Below are 18362 nucleotides of genomic sequence, written 5' to 3'. Positions count from 1 at the left end.
CTCCCAACGTTTTGGAGTGACCGTTTGCCTAAATTGTGGTATATTATCGGTATAATGTGCATATATACCGAAATTTTCCTATGGTATTACTAAAAAGTTGGAAGAATGGCACGGCTATATAGCTCGGACACCCACCTCAGTTATTCTGGGACCGTTTGAGACTTATCGATTAGTTTTTGTGGCATCTCTAATATCGCCAAAAAATCGATGTATCGAACACAACTTCGCTGGGCAACGCGTCAATCGAAAAAAAAAACTCAATTGCTTTGGACGGGTCGCGGTTGGTCGTCGCGTAATTTGTTTTCTAGCTAAATACAAAGAAAGCAGAGGACAAGGAAAACACTGTTTTCCAGTGCCGCTGCAGTGCATCCCGAGAGCGTAAACACAAGCCAAAAAAGCGCTGCTACGCCCGATACAATGCTCGTACGTTAATAGTGTATACACACTATGGGCGCGTCTCTTTTTGTTCCTTCGTGTGTGTGTGTCTGACGTCGCTGCGTCTGTATCTGTGTCTTGCCCTCGGCCAAAGTAATTGCACAGCTTATTTATATTCAAGATTCAAAACCCGCGACTGTCGTGGAATTGAGCAGTGACAGTGTGCTGGTGGAATATTGAGAAAAGTGTCGTCGAATTGTGATTTCTCGTCGGTTATATTTTCACACGCACACACAGTCAGCGGTGCTCGCAAACACACTCGCACACAAGCAAAACGAGATTTTGCAAGTCGCTTACGCCCGCAGTTGTGGTTGTGTTGGTGCTGGTGCTTGTGCAACTACAAAACTCAATTGTTTATTGCTGGGCGTAACGAGTACCCTGTACCCCAATCCCCGACTCCAGCCAGCAAGTAAGCCACAACAAGGTGTCGCTGTGGCGCCTCCTCTTTTCCACCTGCCCCAGCGTCCGTGTCTGTGAGTGAGTCGAGGTGATAATAATAGGAATTTCTTCTCGCCGCTGCTCGTGTCTCGCAACGCGAAAAGCTACAAGTGAAAGTGGCAGACCCTACCTATCTGCGCTAGTTGACATCGGCATTGAGTCTTCGATACCTTGTGGATTACACCGGCCGCCTGCGCTGTAGAGTGGATATCAGGAAACTGTGAGTATTTATCTTTTAGGAGTGGACTGCACCGGGCACGATCTTTTTCCGCCCTCTACAGGCACTCGTCCCACCTGACTGGGTACACCTTTAGTACTAAAGAATGCACGGGAGGCGCAGGCTTGGAAATCTGACATTTAGGCAAGGCTGATTACTTTCTGCGATGTAATTTTAACAAGTAGGTGTATCTCAAGGGGCACTTCCGTGCAATTGGCATTTTTGGTTAAAGCCGTTTGATGCTTCGTGCTTCTCGCCAGTTCATTGACTTGCGGCGCCCGCTTTCGACTTGTTAAGCAGGTGAAGTGCATCCCATCGATAAGTCATCAGACCAGCTTAGATTGGGAGACTATGTTGCACTCCGCAGTCTGCAGTCACTGCTAGGCAGTCGTGCTGCCGAATGCACTTGAGTCGTTGAACCCTTCGGAGAACAAGCGGGCCAAACCAATGCCAGTGCGTGGCCACGCCGAGAGCGAGTGCGAATACAAAAGTGTAAACAAGTTTGGAAAACAAACGGAAACAAAGAGTGGAGCACACAGTGGAACCCGTTGTTCCCCCGTACGGCTCCTGGATCCGCGGTAGCTGCGCTTGACTTCGATTCGGAGCTCTCCGAATCGCGCTCGTTTTCGTTTCGCTTGGCATTGGAAATATGTTCTCCATTTACCTTAGATAACGATTCGCCCGTATCGAAAACCTCCGGAGGGGCTTCCAACGGGAGCTGACTTTATATGGAGCGACAATTTAACCGGTCCGGGGGACCAGAGCGAGAAAGGAGGAAGAAGAGGCGTAAGGTGTAATTACTCTTTCGAGAGGCGATAACTCTGACATAAGCGCTGCAACCGCCGCTGTCAATTTACCAGCCGCATGGCCGGTGGCGCAGGTTGCGTCGGCAGACGCTTGCCAAATAGTTCAGTTTGTTAGCCACGCAAGCGGAGGGGTCCGAGGGAAAACATCCGAAACGGGAATTCGTTTCAGACCAGAAGGCAACCAGTTTGGATAGGTTTCCGATCACTAATCATGGCAAACGCCGCGCGGATTGAGGTTCGTCAGTGCAAACTGAAACTAGCTGAGGCCGAGGCATTAGTGCCACTATTTTTGTTTCCCCACTTGCTTTCGTGGCTGCTGTGTTTCTCTGGCAGGCGGAAATTAAAATTGATAAATCATTTATTGGCAAACAAAACCCGACTTGTCGCATGAAATCAAGTCTACGATAAGGCTGTTTTTGCACTGTCTTGTAGTGTGCCCGTACATGGAGCATAAGAGCCTTGTTGTAGCTCATCAGACGAGCCGCGTGTAGTATATAAGGAGGTTTGGGCTTATACGATATGTTCTGAATGCTGGTTTGCCCTTGTTTAAGTTGGAGGGTGACTTAATTAATACGGAAAAAACTTGTATTTGAAATTAATCTTTACATTTATATAACTGTCAAAACCACAATACTTAGAGAATCCTTCGACCAAATTGACAACAGCAAATGGTAAGACCGGTTAGCAAAAAGAGCTTGGCGTTCACGTCTTAGGAAAACGCGACTGAAATGCTGCTCTTCACCGGGCCAAAATGCGACAAAATTTTGATTCCGCGAGAAAATCTATCGAAGCAAGATGGTTTCCAGGGAGGTTAGTAGGATTCTTGGTCGACCTCTCCGAGTTATTTTTGAATGACCAGCTTATTAATAGTTAGAAAGTCACTAGGTCAATAAATCATCGGAGAGGAGAACATATTAGCATGGACTGGAAGGAGAAGAACAACTGTTAAGCATTTGGTGAATTTGACAATGTTTCTGGATAGGTTTCGGGTAAGCGAACGCAACAATTTTCAGTGCTTTATATCACAGAGGCAATAGACTCTCCTCTACTTGGGTCGCCGGCGGCGCGTCGGAGGACGCTTATCGTAGATCGGCCGTCGCACCGCAGTATCCCCTTTTTGGCCTTTCCGACTACGGCGCAGCAATCGGCGCTGCCGAGTGGTCCTTCGCCTGCGAGCCACACGGGCTAGAATGCGCTGGAAAAGAAGAGGAAAGTGAGCTGGAGGTGTGGTTTAGTTTACTGCCTTACGTCTGGCTCAAACAACCTCTTTTTGGCATCGCTCAGTGTGTTCCAATGGACGAGGCCCACCTGGAGTAAGCGGCGCAAATCAGAACTGCGAACGAATTTTCGCTTCAGGTAACGGAGGAAGTTGAGGTAGGGCAGCGGTGCGACTAGATCCGGGTCGTCCACGATCTCGGCGGCACGGATTATTTGCGGCTTGGGGGGCGCCATAGAGCGTGCTCCAGGACCACTTGGATAAACTGAAGAAACGACCCCTTGAACCAATCACACAGTAATATCCACACCAATAAACCCAGCTGTTCTGTCATGTCTAATGTTGAGAGAGTTTTGTTGGGAAGTCAAGGTTGCTTGGATTTTCCAAGGCGAACATCTATTTCCTGTAGCAGTGCCCTGTCAAAAGTAAAACGGCCAATCAGAAGCCGACCGGAGGAAATTATCAGCCTCATCACGGAGATCTTGGCAGTTGCCCACACGAAAACTTAAACTGCGCCCCTATATAGACACATTATCTGCTCACGACGCCCACAATTTCATCACGAGTTGTGTATGCAAAGTCCGAGGCGCGACTGTTACCATCCTCTGTTTCTGTGTCTGTCACCCTCGCCAGCAACGATCATTTATTCTTGCCCGTCTGAAAGGGATCTGCTTTGGAACCCAATGATAAAGTACTTTATGCATCCATCCGGTTAAAGTCCGTGCAGTGTGTGCACGCATACTGAGACGCAAATAAATGTATTTTTCGGCATTCAAATGGGTACTATGGTGTGTGCAAAGGCATTACTGTTGGAAGCGATTTATTTCCTTACTTCGTGAGTAAATCTCATCCGCAGTGATCTTCATTGTTGGTCTATGTTCTTTTTGTATTCCCTTTTTTTACTCTGCGATTAATTAAGTGCGGGGTAGCGATAGTGAATTATGTTCTATACGATTATGGGCAAGCACTTTCGCTGCATGCAAAACTTTCGATAATCGTAAACGTTTTAGGGGATATATGGGTTTTAGTTACATTCAATTTTCAACAAAAAGAAATATCTACCCAAGTAATTGAAGTGGAATAGAGTGGAACGATGGAGTGGCGGTGTGAGCCCAGCTTTTACCTCCGGCCTTAAGCCACCCCATTGTTGTGTAACTCAACTTTCCCCAGCCGAAAACGAAAAACTGTCATAAGGATTTTCCTCATGCACTTCTTAATGCAGCACGAAGTTAATGTTGTGTGACAGTGCCGCTCTTAATGGACTTGGGTGATTTCTGGACCTCAAAGATCCCCTGGCTCAGGGGAAAGCGTGTTCTGCCGGTTGACGGTAAGATAGGTTAAGCGAGTTATAAGAAAATTCACAATTTTCTGGTGTCGAATTTGGGCCTATACTTGCTGACGACTCGGGCCCGCCGAGACATAAAACTATTCAAGCTCGTCTTTCTACGGTCCCCAGCTTAACTACAAGTTTTTCCCAAACAAGCTTTATCCGAAGTTGCGCCAAGGCAAGTGAATTTTCTTAATAAGAATTTTCATGAACTGAACAACTTCACAACGATTTACAGATTTAGTTTGTCCAAAAATAATAACTTTTCTTTAAATTGATTTTTATTCACTGGACGGATTGTCCAAACTTTAGCGACTTTATTTGTGGCTTGTCCGTAGACTTGTCGCTTGTTCACCTTGGGTGCGGACCTGAACTCTGTTAAATGGAGTTATTTCAGCTCCCTGATATTTTCGCATGAGTCGGGACTCAATTTGCCTGATGTTTTGCCTTGGCTTTTCCCCGATTTGATTTCAGTGAACTGGATCGGTAGTGTTCTACAACCACTTTGATCATATTTTGGGCAATTTGAAAGTAGTATATGCGTGTGTACTGTGTGTACTGTCAAGTCAGGCTTTTTGTGCTGACCTTGATAGCAGCATTCAAACAAGCGGGCATATATCGTTCGCATGGAGTCTGCTTCAACGTAGAAAAGTATCTGCGTAGATATATGCATCTAACTGCGATGTTTCGAGAAGTTTGCGGTTTATTAACCGCACAGAAACGGAATGTGAAACTTAAGATTCACTATTGCAGCCGAGCTTAGTCTCCTTAGCAGCCACGCTGCTATTTTTGCCATTCGGTTGTCCGAACTGCAGAGGGGATAAAGGTAGAGAGGTGGGTCGAGTGATTGGGGAAGGATTTAGATGCGAATTATTCAGTTTTTCATTGGATCACGTATGTATTATTTAAACGTAAGAATTTTCCAATACTGAGAGCAAACAAGTTTTTATACCCTTGCAGAGGGTATAATAAATTCAGTCAGAAGTTTGCAACGCAGTGATGGAGACGTTTCCGAGCCCATAAAGTATATATATTTTTGGTCAGCATCACTAGTCGGGTCGATCTAGCCATGTCCGTCTGTCTGTCCGTTTCTCCGCAAACTAGCCTCTCAGTTTTAAGCTATCGGTCTGAAACTTTCCTAAAAGTCTTATTTCTATTGCAGGTAGTATATAGGTGGGAACCCGCCGGATCGGACCACTATATCTTATAGCTCCCATAGGAACTGAATTTCGAATTAAATTTTATCAAAATCGGACGACTATATCGTACATAGGAACGATCGGAAAATTAGTGGTAAAATAATATTATAATTATATCTTTGGTGTTTTTTAATATATAACCTTCTAAGCTTGGAAACAATATTTTTAATTAGCTCTGAATTTTGAATTAAATTTTATCAAAATCAGACGGTTATTTCATATAGATGTCATAGGAACGATAGGAAAATTTGTGGGAAAATAATTTGAAACAAATTATAGCTTTCAGAATTTTTGACATATTATCTTAAAATATTGGGAATATAATTTTTTATATTCTTAAGAATTTCGAATTCAATTTAATAAAAATCGGACTACTTTAACATATAGATGTAAAAAAAATGGTAAAAAAAGAAAGAAGTAATCGTTTTGTTTAATATCGCTAAAGCCAGCAACAATCCTTAAAATTTTCACATGGTGTTACTAAAGTTGATTATTTCTTATAACTGTAAGGGTGTACAAGCTTCGGTTTGCCGAAGTTAACTTCCTTTCTTGTTTTTTTTTTTTATATCACTGAAGCCAGCAACAACCCTTAAGAATTTCACATGACTTTCACACAACTGAAGTTTATTATTTCTTATAACTGCAAGGGTATACAAACTTCGACTTGCCGAAGTTTACTTCCATTCTTGTTTTTTTTCTGAAAACCGCGAGCTGTACTACAGCTGCACTTGATGACCGGAATCGGGTGCTCCTCGAAAACATGGTTCATGGTTGGTACAAGAGAAACAAAAAGTCACCGACCATCTCCGAGCTTACGTTCCACAATTTGGTTGCCAGTTGGGAATTGGATATGCCGTTCCCAATTTGCTAACCGGCAAACGACCTTCACTTTGAGAAAGTGTTACAAATTGACCTCTGGATAGTAGAGTTGGACGAAAAACTTACAGTTATTCATCACATAACATGTACATATTTCTTACATGTATTCTAAACGATTTTTCCATTGCCCACCAACATAGTTTCAAATTAATAAGTAGAGCCTTTGCCAACATTATGTAAGCTCTGGAGCAAAAAAAGTATTAAACTTTAAAGATAGTTCTCTGGCTATAAAGCGGACATCTGAACAATTGCAAATACCTCGTTAAAAAAATGCTCCAGGGAGAAAAATATAATGTCGTTGTGATGTTTGTTTGCAAATTTTGTAACTCGTAACGTGAAAGAATGAAATTGCAAAAATGCCGGATAGCTCAATATTCTCAAGAAAACTTACAGGTTTCCAGAATAAGAACTCCTTTAAAGATCTGCTACAGCAATTTTGCACTTCAAGCACCAGTACCGCAGTTAGCAACGAATGTTCCTCTGTTGCCCCGAAGTTCTTTGGCAGCTTTTAGTTATGTTGCAGTGTGATCTTTAAGTCCGGCAAATAAAAACTGTGGGCATTTTGCAAAGCTGCTAAATCGCTGGAGCAGCACAGCTGTTCCAACTGCTTGCCCAAGCCGCAGCTGCTGGGCTTCGCTATCGGAGTCGGTGAACGGAATTGCTGAAAAAGAGCTGGAGAAACCTCGCATACTATAGCACAATATTTTCGTTAGGTAGTTGTGTGTAATTGAGCCGCAAGACTAGATAGCAGTTATCTTCCTTTTGAGCTTTCATCTTGTAGGTCTTTTTAGTAAGCGAGCTGTCGCTCCCACCGGGTGCATTCATTTAGCTCGAGAAATTAGACGTACCTTGAAGATGAAGCTGTGTATATCTTTATTTGTGGCATAGACCTATTAGATTTAACTGTTTGTTTACCGTTATATCGATTTAATTGTCAAGTCATTGCCTTGAAGGAAATGTTAGATAATTCGTGGCTTTAAAACGCTTCCCAGCGTGGTGGTTCTTTCAAATATTTTAACAACCAGTTTACCACGAGTGTCACCCTTACTTCCTGCCAAAACAAAAGCTGCGGTACGATGTAGAAATTGAATGTCCTCGCCAGAGGCATCAACTACAAAAATATCTCATAAAATATTTTTATTTTAATTGGTTTTCAAAAAACTTTTCAGTTGTTTTAAAATCAGTAACCCTTTTGTATCGATCAGTTCTTCCACACAATACTCCGAATGGCATGTATAAAAATAGTTTTCGCCGATGCCAGCGTCAAAAGAGCACATTTCAAGATTGTGTGCAAACTGCTTGTGAATGTCTCAACACAGTCTCAAAAGCGTGATTCCAAAGGTGGCAGATGGAATGCTTAGGTCGAACGGCTGCTCTAACAGCAAAGTGGCCGCCTTTTAGCAGTATTTCAGAACCTGTCCGACCGACGAAGACTAAACGCAGGCCAGAACAATTGTTTTGGGTTGCGTAATGCCACCGTAAATAGTCAATGTATGTAACAAACCTGTTTCTGCGGAAAATGTTTCTTGATCTACTTCGAATTGTTTTCAAATGAACTGTGTATTAAGACTATCTGCAAGTGTCTACCTTTCTATGCTTTAATTCAAGATAAGCTAAGGGTCTTCCATCCTGCAGAATTTCCTACATAATTGTCCGGATGCAGTATGAAATTCGATCACAAGGTTACTCGGCACTTCAACCTTCATGTTTAGGTTATGTCAGCTGAGCAATGGATGTAAAAATTAATTTTCTTATCGGTTGAGGGTAACCAGTATCCAGCAAGTATTTCTAAGGCTCAAGGTATACAATGTTAATAATTGTGGCTTCCAGACATTTTTATCCTGTTAAATCCTTTTTATCCTGCTTAAAGTATTAAAGTATTGCTGATCACTAGTCCCTGCGACCAAAAGTGCTTAACAAAAGGCAAAACGGGCGGCTTCAAGAATCAGGAGTAACTTATACACTCCATACAGATTCTAAATTTTGAATGGTGCTTTTCAATGAGGGTGGAAGGTGAGGGTATTCAATTGATCAAAAATGACTAATTCACACCAATTTTTGTTTATCTTTCCAGCGCGTCGACAGACAAACAGCGCCTGCAGCTACGACAATAAAAAGGCCGCTGTGATATGAGGGCCACACGCTTTGCGACGATAAACGAAGACGACCGGGCGGATAGCTGAAAAGTCGACCTATGACTCAGAACGACACTATTCACTCGCGAGCCCATAGCCGAGCAATGGAAGACGAAAGCAATCCCAAGGTTGTGCCACAAAGAACTGCGTATCTAGCCATTTAAGAAAATTCAATAACCGAATAACGCCAAAAGTTATACCCTGCCTACACTCCCCAAATCAAAATCAAAATGAACTCCGTCATATCTGCATTTAAGGGAAAAAAAAATAGCGCAGCGAACTGCAATTCGCCAACAACCCCTGTAAAAGGCACTGTCCCCGGAGAAAGCAAACAGAACCACGGCGGAGGAATCGTCGGCGTGGGCATCAGCATAGCCAGCGTGGGTGGCGGCGTGGCCAAGAAAAAGCCAGTGGCCCAGAGCAGTGGCTACCAGTACTTGCGCCACATACGCGAGATCGAGACTGCCAACAAGCTGCTTTCTCCCGTAGTAGTTTTGGCGGAGGACAGGCCGGCAGGAAAGTCCGGTACTGCCCCGGCAGTGTCCGCGGGAGTAGATGTGGTCGACCACTGTCTGCCTGCGACGGTACGATTGTCCAGTGCCGAAACACTCTCCGACTTCAACATGAACGGAAAGAATGTCGGAGGCGTGGGTCCATCCACTGCATTTGGCGACAACGCGAACCTGGAGTTGGCTGACACCTGGAATTGTCAACCGCCAGCTGCGATGATGGACGACGAAGACATTTCCGAGCATTCGACCGCCGCCTGCACTAGCACCAGTAGCTCTAGCGAACACAGCAACAGTACAGTGGTGCACAGTCCAACGGTCGTGGAGAGCACCTCTGCCTCCGTGTCCGCATCAGTTAGCCATCCAAGTCCCAGCATAAGTCAGCACAGCTCATCCTCCGGCACCTGCGGGATGGGTAGCCCGCATGGCCAATCGTCTCTTGCCATAACATGCGAGCCACACTCGACCTCCACCACAACACTGTCCTCGCTGGGATCAGACTTAGGCAACGGAAATAACATTCCCGCCTTTTTAATGGTCGCTCCGGTCACCTTGCCTATTGGAGGCCAGATGCCCATGACCACGGGCCTGCCAGAAGCCAGCTCGGCTGCCAGTACGCCCAAGCACTCGCGTTACTCCAAGCCCCGTCTCAGCCTGAGCCGAGTGTTTAATCACTCCATGCCCTCGGTCCACGGCCGACCCAATTTTAGTGTGGTGCAGTCGAATGACGGAGGCCCAGGTGCTTCCTCGGGAAGTGCTGCGATTCCACCGAAACGTATTTCCACGCACCAAAGAAACTTAAGTTTGGATTTCAGGTGAGTCCAGATCATTGTGCAGTGTCCTATTCTTTTAGTTTACCTGTCTGAATAGGCAACGGATAAGTGCAACGTTGGCGTTGCTCCACGCAAATCGATTTTAGAGTCTCTCAATCTCCGAGCAATCCTTGTGGGATACCGTCGATAACAGCCAAGAGTTACAAGTTTTATACCCATCTTCTTTCCGGATATGTTGCAATCAGTCCCACAAAAACGCATCAGTCCTGACAACGCTTTAATTTAATTGATTTGTCGAGTTTGGTAAAGCCAATGAGCCCGCGAGCTCGCGTTTGTCGGATACATGAGCATTTCATCACATTTCCATTGAACTTTAGTGGCTTCGTTGGATCGTTTATTTATTTGGGTCGCTTAGCGCCTGCTTTTTTGAGGCCAAATGTTACCTCACGAAACAGCACATGAAAATGTAAATAATCTTGAATATGATACACTGCCAATGCAGTTTGGCTGTGGAATTTAGTTAGAGGCTGCAGAACGCGCACTTAAGTCGCATTGTGTCGGTGGGGCAGCAATGTGTGCCGAGCGCTTTTCCATTTCCCATGTTAAATGTAGCAAATAAACATGCCATCAACTATGCCCACATGCAAAGTCGAAAAATTGAGTATGCAATTCTGATGTTGCAGAGCTGTAGCTTTGCAGAGAATCGAGTTGCCCAATTAGTATTTATAGTTTACGGGTTCCTGCTCCTCTCAACAAATAACCACAATTATGCACCTTATCTGGACTCTATAGGTTGGATTGCAAGGAACACAGTTGCGGGCACATACGTTAGTAGTTTTTCGTTTCGCGTAACGAAAGTAATTTTAAACCAAGTTGAACTGTTCAAAAGCTATTGTTGACGGCTTTTGGGCTGTGTGTATGTACACGGCTTGTGCCTGCAGATGACGTGCCACACCCTGTTCTCATCGAATGCGTGCGCCGGCAAAACACTCCTGTGCGGCTGTTCGGATGTGGAGCTGGCCCATCCCCTAGTACCTTGGCGTAGGCTTTGCCCGCCACCGATTTAATTTCGTTAGCTTTCCATTATTTATGGCGGTCTCATAATCACTTATTCTTGACAAAATTAAACTCTATCCACTTGGGCATCCTATGTTTTTATGTAGTTTATAGACACTAAATAAAATATTGTTGGCAAATAATCCGTAGAGAAAAGGGTTCGCAAACTGTGTTTTTGGAAACACTTAATTTAAACCAGCAGTGCGGAATAAGCAGTAAGCTGGTTCGCAAACACGGGGGCTTGGTCAACAAACTTAACGCGACATTTGCACTCAGAATCCGAATGTTTAGTGGAACTAAGGGCTTGCATGAGTCGTTGACCTCTTCCCGTAGATAGCAGTGTGATTGGAATAGTTTCCACAAACTCTGTCCAACCAGCATTTCTTTTAATAGCAGTAAGGGGTTCGTCCAACAGATTCAAAAAAAGAGACCAACTCCCTACCAGCGGCATATAACCGAGTTTCGAACTGTGCTTACGTAAATCACACTTCGTGATGTACGGACACTAAGCGGGCTGGGCCCATCAACACCCAGAGGGAGGCAAGCCCCTAGGCGAGCGGCGGGAGCGTCGAAAGCTTGGAAAATTAATGCAAATACGTAAATAATTGACGCAACGAGACAACTAATGTGGCTTGGTATGCTGGGAATTCGATTAGCACACCAGTCGAGTTCACAAGCCTAAGTTGCAGTCTCCACGTCTGAGACACCTACAACAAAAACAGACAGCCGTTTAGCGGTACGGTCATCGCCGGCAGATGTGAGAACGACAATCGACCAGCATGCGAAATGAGATGGCGCGAATTTTGGCAAGGTACCAGACGATCGATCGCATTAGGAGCCCTGGTCTCGGGCATGGTCACCGCCGAATACCAGTGGTTCGTCTATCAGTACCAGGAAGCATCCGACTCAAATTCCACTCATCTGACCGAAGTGACAATGGAATGTCTTTTTGTCGTTGATTTGTTCAGTCAAAGATTGTTGAACTCGTGGGAAAAGGGGATTCCGGGTGCAAAGCGCACCTAGTTCACCGCCGAAGGTCGCAGCCACTTCTCTTTAGGAACCCCGTAAAAGCATGGCGGGCACGGCTGGTTATCAAACTTCGGCGCTTATCGCGCTGACGATTGCTGTTGGCGTAATAGGTGTACTGCTAGAGATTAGGGTTTTTGGCAAAACCTGAAGATAGGGACTTCCATATCCACCCTCGCTCCGTAACCTCTTGAGTGTTTGGGGCCGATCGCCGGAGCTTTCCACTACGTCATCGTTTCGACGTCTCATACTCGGACTCGCTGTGAGCTTTGGCTCAAACCAGTAAGCTTAGGCAGCGACCAGCTGTCAACAAAGGCCCCGAAAGCTGCTCGATTAGTCAGCCATTGTGGGCCGAGCACTCGCATAGCTTTTCGCCGTCGACTCTCTGTTCTGGCCCTCCGACACCCCTGTATATCTACATTCATTTCGCAGTGTTTTGGGCTTCTTTATGTCCAACGCGCATTGTTCCCAACCGTATATATTTTCCTGGCATGTATGTGTTGCTAATTTAATTTGAAGGGAATTGCTGCCTAGCCAGGTTTAACCGTCAGTCGAATCGGTCGAAGCGATATGATAACTGCGACGTAGTGACTGAGTGAGTTTTCAGTGTGTGTGCACGAGTACTTCAACATTTCCAAGCATACTTTTATTACCGCGACAGATGCATTGATTTTTACAAATTCTAATCCGGGTTCTTTGTCTTCTTGCAGATCCATGGGCATACTCCTGCCGCCAGTCTCGCAGGTAACCAATACTCGCATCAATCATACGCAGCACCACCGCAATCGCAGCCTCGACAGCGCCCTGCAACGCATTCCAGAGGTGAGTAGTGGTACCAGTACCTAATCGAGTCAATTAGCTCTCCCCAAGCCCCACCTGCACTGCGCTAGCCTTATTGGCCGCGGATGCACATACGAACACTCAAAAGCAGTGAAAGCAGTAAAACCTGGAAAGTTTCTAAGTCTATCTAAGCGTGTGGCTGTGTGCGCTGAGCTGTTTGTTTTTATTTTATCGTTGCGTTGCTGGCATTGTTGTTCACTTTTGCACTCACTCCAGTGCTAAATATTTGTGTACTTTTTTCGTTATCGAAGCAAGCTAAAGAGCCGCTAGTTTCGACCATTTCAGCTCTAACCTACAACAATGATGGGTTCCATTGTCCTCTGCTCCACAAAAGGCTATCCATACAGTAATATACGAAAATTTCTTATCTTCCATTCAGGTCGAAGTGTCATCTCCAAATGCCGAGAGCGAAAACACGTTCTGTTCCCCGTCCATTCTCGGTGCGAATATGTGCTCCAAGATTGCCACGACGGCTGCGAATGTAACGGCAGCCCTGTCCCCTCCACCCACGCCCACGCCGGCCCTGATGTCTGTGCCGACTCCGACGGCGTCCTTATCCACTTCTACAGAAACTAGGGGAAACCTGCCACATCCCGTGCCGACGAATCAACAATCGATTTGTCTGCCAGCCGCTTGCAGGTCTAGTGCCGTCGGTAGGATCCACAACTTATTTCTAACGACTGTCTACTTCTTAATACTTAAATTACATTTTTGATTGCAGTGGAGTCCTGCCCAACGCTGCGGGTGCGGCCCAAGTCCAGTGAGTCAATGGCGGCCAATGGGCAGGAGATAATCGGGGTTATTGTCAGTGGCACTGGCAACGGCGGTAGCAGCAGCAATAACAGCTGCAGCAGTGCAGGCAGTGGTAAGAAACGGGAGGATCTCACCAGTCTCGGATCGGATGACTCTGGTAAGTGCGAGCGAACTTTTCGTTCGAACAATTGTGCCTTTTGCTTTTCTGTATATTTATGTAAGAAACCTTTCATTCCTACACAAATCCTACGTGCAGGCATCATCTGTGGCTCAGAGTCAGACCAAATATCTCTGAATCGCATATGCCACTCACATGAATCGCTTGATTCGGGTGAGATGGATGCGGACGCCGAAGCGGATGGCGATGCAGAGGAGGAGTGCGTTGACCTAATGGAAACCACGTCTATAGACGAGGAGTATAACTTAACACAAACGGACCATCTTTGCTTTTATCCCCCACACGCCGTTGCCACCGACTCGGACTGTCACACCCTTCGTCCTTCTCGCAAACAAAAGCGTCAGCAACAGCGGGCTACGGAACATGCGAATGTAGTATCCCAAAACCAGCACACTAATGGAGACACGGTGGATGCAGGCGTCGACGCCCGAACACGATACCGCGTAATGAATATGTCCCAGGCAGCTATCAATGTTGAACTTGGCGCAGCTCCTAATGAACTTGAACCAGTGGCTTACGACAAGAAGTCTGGTCAAGGTTCTGTTATTGACGCGGATTCCTTGCAATCACCATGCTCTGCAATAGCGACGCCCGTGACACCAGCCACTCCGTTAGCAATTCCAACGCCGATTCCCACTCCCACGCCAACGGAGAGCATAAAGAATGACCAGGTGCTGTTTAAGAATTTCTTTGGGGCCACCAAGAACGCCATCTTTCGCACAGCCCAGAGCATTATTGAAAACCATGAAAAGAAGAACGCGGCCAAACAAAAGGAGCAGCCTGATCACTCAGTAGCGTTGGCCTCAGTAAGTTCACCAACTGGAATCGCCACTTCGCCACAGGACCAGGTCAAGTCACCTACGGACATTTCTAAAAAAAAAGAATTTTTCAGTTTGCTAACTTCGAGTTCCAGCAAAAAAGCCGCCGCTGCTGCAGCTGCGGCTGCTGCGAGCTCAGTTGTTAACACACCTGTCGCCACGCCAACGGAATCACAAGCGGTATCTGCGGATTCAAAGCTCCAACAGCTCACTGAACCTTCTGCCGACTCCAAGGTAAAGGAGCGGACACTCAACTTGCGCCTTCCTGGAGCAGATAGTGAGGCTAATGAAGGAGAACTTGCAAAATGTTCATCAATCAACTCGCTGCACAAAATTAAGCTCCCGGTTCCCGGAGTCGTTAAGTACTTTATCAGTGAAAGAGCGCCCGTGTCGGACTTACTACAGAAGCCTGAAAAAGGGCAAAGCGGCTTGTTGCGATTCTTTGAGTCACCCGTATTTAACATACATTTCGCTGTGCACTACTTATTTTACTCGAAGGAACCGGGAGTGCTCAGCTTTATAGGCAATAAAATATTCAGTTTTCCCGACCAGGAGGTTGATCTGTACATACCACAACTGATAGTCATGTACATTCAGATGGATGAACTAGCCGAGGTTCTGGATCCTTATCTGACTATTAGATGTCGAAAGTCAGTGGACTTTTCGCTTAAGTGTTTGTGGCTCTTGGAGGCCTATAATTATCAAGTGGACTCGCTAGGAAACTCGCACAGCAGCACCCGTAAATCTAAGCTGGCGCTCATGAAGGAAATATTCTCCAAAAAGGAGCTTAAGCAGGCTCAGAGTGACCACAAGTCTGCAGGCATAGGGGATCCGAGGTCCATAGTCGCCTTTGCCAAGAAGACTCACCACCGCTCACAGTCGGATGCCACTGTTCTGCTAGCCGACTCTCGCTCGCCTCACACCCTAAGTATATCTCACCGTATGTACCAACAACCACCCTACACTACTCAAACACTTCCCACCACACCCGCTAAACTGTGTCTCGGAGACTTAACCTCAGGTCACGCATTCGATAACGGCTGCACCTGCTTTGAGACAGTGAGAGGCCAAGTAAACGGACTGTTAGGGCAGAGGACGCTATGCTGCTGTGGAGCTCCAAAGACGGCGCCGCAGAAAGAGTTTATGAAGGCCTTGATGAACGTGGGGAAAAATCTAACTTCATGGCCCTCGAAAGCAGAGAAGACTTCAGCGCTGCGGATGTCCCTCAACCTTATCAACAAAAATCTACCCGCTAGAGTCTGGCTTCCTCTCTACTCGGACATACCGCATCATGTCGTTCGCATTACGGAGGAAAAGACTGCTGTACTCAATTCAAAGGACAAAACCCCGTACATCATATATGTAGAAGTGGTCGAAATTCCTGATATATACACTTCTCCCCTGATACCGAAGATGATGCCTTCGCTGCGACACACTAAGAGCGAGGAGCATTTGGAGGGGTCTTGCCTGAACTCACACCAGCACCTAAGCTGCAGCCGTACTTCTAGCTGCAGCAGTAGTCAGCAGGGAACAAGCTGGCGACGAAAAAAAGCAACAGAAGGCGATGGTGGCTGCGGCGATGCTGGCGCACATAACTGCTGCGGTAACGTTCAATCGCTTGGTGGACTTCAGCTCCAAGAGGATGACGTATGGTCCCAGGAAGAGGACGAGATTACGGCGCAGTATCTTAACATGCGGAAAGTGAGCGAGCGGGACACAATCTCACAAATGTCACTAGAGTCTTGTGATTCGCGGGACCAAGGTAAGTAACTTTAACTGGGCGAGGCACCCTAAGCATTCTACTGTATTTTTTAACAGGTCCCCCAATTGTCTTCAACATTGGAGACGTGCGCTTGCGCCACTGCAGCAACTTGAGCTGCGAGAATACCAAATCCTTTAGCAACGATCCGGAAGATCCGTCGGCAGCGGCCCTAAAGGTTTTTACATATTATTTTTTTAATATTCTAAACATAATCCAATTTATTATCGTAAATTTTAGGAACCATGGCACGAAAAGGAAAAGCTTATTCGCGAGTCGTCGCCATACGGTCATCTATCAAACTGGCGGCTGCTTTCCGCTATTGTCAAGTGTGGCGATGATTTACGACAGGAACTTATGGCTACCCAACTGTTAGAGGTATGCCTAATTTGGATAGACCATTACAAACTCGTCCAGATTTTTAATACAAGTTATATTTTGCAGATGTTTAAAATTATATGGCAAGAAGAACAAGTGGACCTTTGGGTACGTCCGTACAAAATAGTCTGCCTTTCGAATGATAGTGGCCTTATTGAGCCCATACTCAACACTGTCTCCCTGCACCAAATTAAGAAGAACTCCAATAAATCATTGAAAGATTATTTTATCGATGAGTACGGTCCACCAACCGGAGAAAGTTTTCGACGCGCTCAAAAGAATTTTGTGCAAAGCTGTGCCGCTTACTGTCTTATTTCATATTTGCTGCAAGTCAAGGATAGGTAGCACTGAGCCTTTTCCGTTTTTTAACGTTTTTTTTTACTAACTTGTTTTCATTTATATTAAGGCATAATGGCAACATTCTGTTCCATTCGGATGGGCACATAATACACATTGACTTTGGATTTATTTTGAGTATATCTCCAAAGAACTTGGGTAGGTATTTTCTCAAGCCTTTGCGCTTCGCTTGTCTCACTTGTAATTGGTATTTTACAGGTTTCGAACAATCGCCGTTTAAGCTTACGCCAGAATTTGTTGAAGTTATGGGAGGCACAAGCTCAGAGCATTGGCGGGAATTTAATAGGCTCTTATTAATTGGCATGATGTCTGCCCGAAAGCATATGGATCGTATTATAAACTTTGTGGAAATCATGCGTAGCAGTAAGTTTTAAAACAAAACGATTAAAAAAATTATTTTTAATACCTTTTTATTGCAGATGCTCATTTGCCGTGCTTTAAGAATGGTTGCTCCGGAACCGTACAGAATCTCCGAAAACGCTTTCATATGAATTTAACCGAACAAGAAATGGAAAGAAAAGTTGAGCATCTTGTACAGGACTCGCTGAAGAGTTTGTCAACAAAACTGTACGATGGTTATCAGTACTATACGAATGGTATATTGTGAGAACGGTTTTTTATGAAGATCTAAGTGGGTAGTCATAAGAAGCAGATTGAAATTGCCAAGCTGGTAACCAAAACAATGGACTGACTTTTTTGTAAAAGATTTATTGTATATTATATAATATGTAACTATCAGCGACAAAAAAACAAAAAGAATGAAATTGTACCAAACCTAAATCTGTTATCGTAGCTTAAATCGTTCGTTGTATGCGTTTGCATTGTTGAATTAGCGTAATGTGCATGTTGTCTAGCTTATAAGAAAAAAAGTGTAAATGTTTTATATGTAATTTTAGTTTGATTGAGTAAGGTCGCGAGTGTCAGTCTGTTATTCCATTTTGAAATTCATAATTTACTACTTGTACATATAAACACATTTTGAATAACCAAGCTTCCATTTCGATAACTTGTTTGGTTGCTACGCTTATCTATTCATCCTTACTTACATTTTATACTTTTGTAATTCACGAGAATATCTTTAAAAGCATCTAATTCCAATTTACGTCTTAAGTGTAATGTTTAATGTCACGTTGCTGCAGCTTAAAATACAGCAATATAATCTTTAAGGCCTTCAATTTAATTATCAAACAAATTTACATCGTTTTAAAGAGGATATGCCACGAGTACATACAGAAATAAATAAAAAGCTTAAATCACCGTCTA

General features: G+C 44.9%; 2 protein-coding genes across 4 annotated transcripts; one reads left to right on the top strand and one right to left on the bottom strand.

The window, feature by feature from the left end:
• Positions 1-239: 239 nt before the first annotated feature.
• On the top strand, positions 240-18362 carry LOC108029830 (phosphatidylinositol 4-kinase beta). 2 transcript variants are annotated; one of them, XM_017102331.3, is made up of 12 exons: positions 240-1093; positions 8592-9976; positions 12727-12838; positions 13236-13509; positions 13578-13766; positions 13866-16367; positions 16424-16542; positions 16605-16742; positions 16809-17083; positions 17149-17237; positions 17298-17462; positions 17519-18362. In XM_017102331.3, the coding sequence occupies exons 2-12, from the start codon at positions 8883-8885 to the stop codon at positions 17704-17706; spliced, it is 5145 nt and encodes a 1714-aa protein (XP_016957820.2). In that variant the 5' UTR covers positions 240-1093; positions 8592-8882; the 3' UTR covers positions 17707-18362. The 2 variants fall into 2 exon arrangements, with proteins under 2 accessions (XP_016957820.2, XP_043950617.1); XM_044094682.2 differs by lacking the exons at positions 240-1093; positions 8592-9976 and adding an exon at positions 12358-12611.
• On the bottom strand, positions 2464-3486 carry LOC108029845 (uncharacterized). 2 transcript variants are annotated; one of them, XM_017102337.3, is made up of 2 exons: positions 3145-3486; positions 2464-3091 (listed from the first exon to the last, which is right to left on the bottom strand). In XM_017102337.3, the coding sequence occupies exons 1-2, from the start codon at positions 3346-3348 to the stop codon at positions 2942-2944; spliced, it is 354 nt and encodes a 117-aa protein (XP_016957826.1). In that variant the 5' UTR covers positions 3349-3486; the 3' UTR covers positions 2464-2941. The 2 variants fall into 2 exon arrangements, with proteins under 2 accessions (XP_016957826.1, XP_016957834.1); XM_017102345.3 differs by having other exon boundaries at positions 2951-3091; positions 3161-3486.

The sequence above is a fragment of the Drosophila biarmipes genome, chromosome 3L (genome assembly GCF_025231255.1).
Source record: "Drosophila biarmipes strain raj3 chromosome 3L, RU_DBia_V1.1, whole genome shotgun sequence".
In the NCBI taxonomy this organism is placed as follows: Eukaryota; Metazoa; Arthropoda; class Insecta; order Diptera; family Drosophilidae; genus Drosophila; species Drosophila biarmipes.
This window is presented reverse-complemented; position numbering and strand designations above follow the sequence as displayed.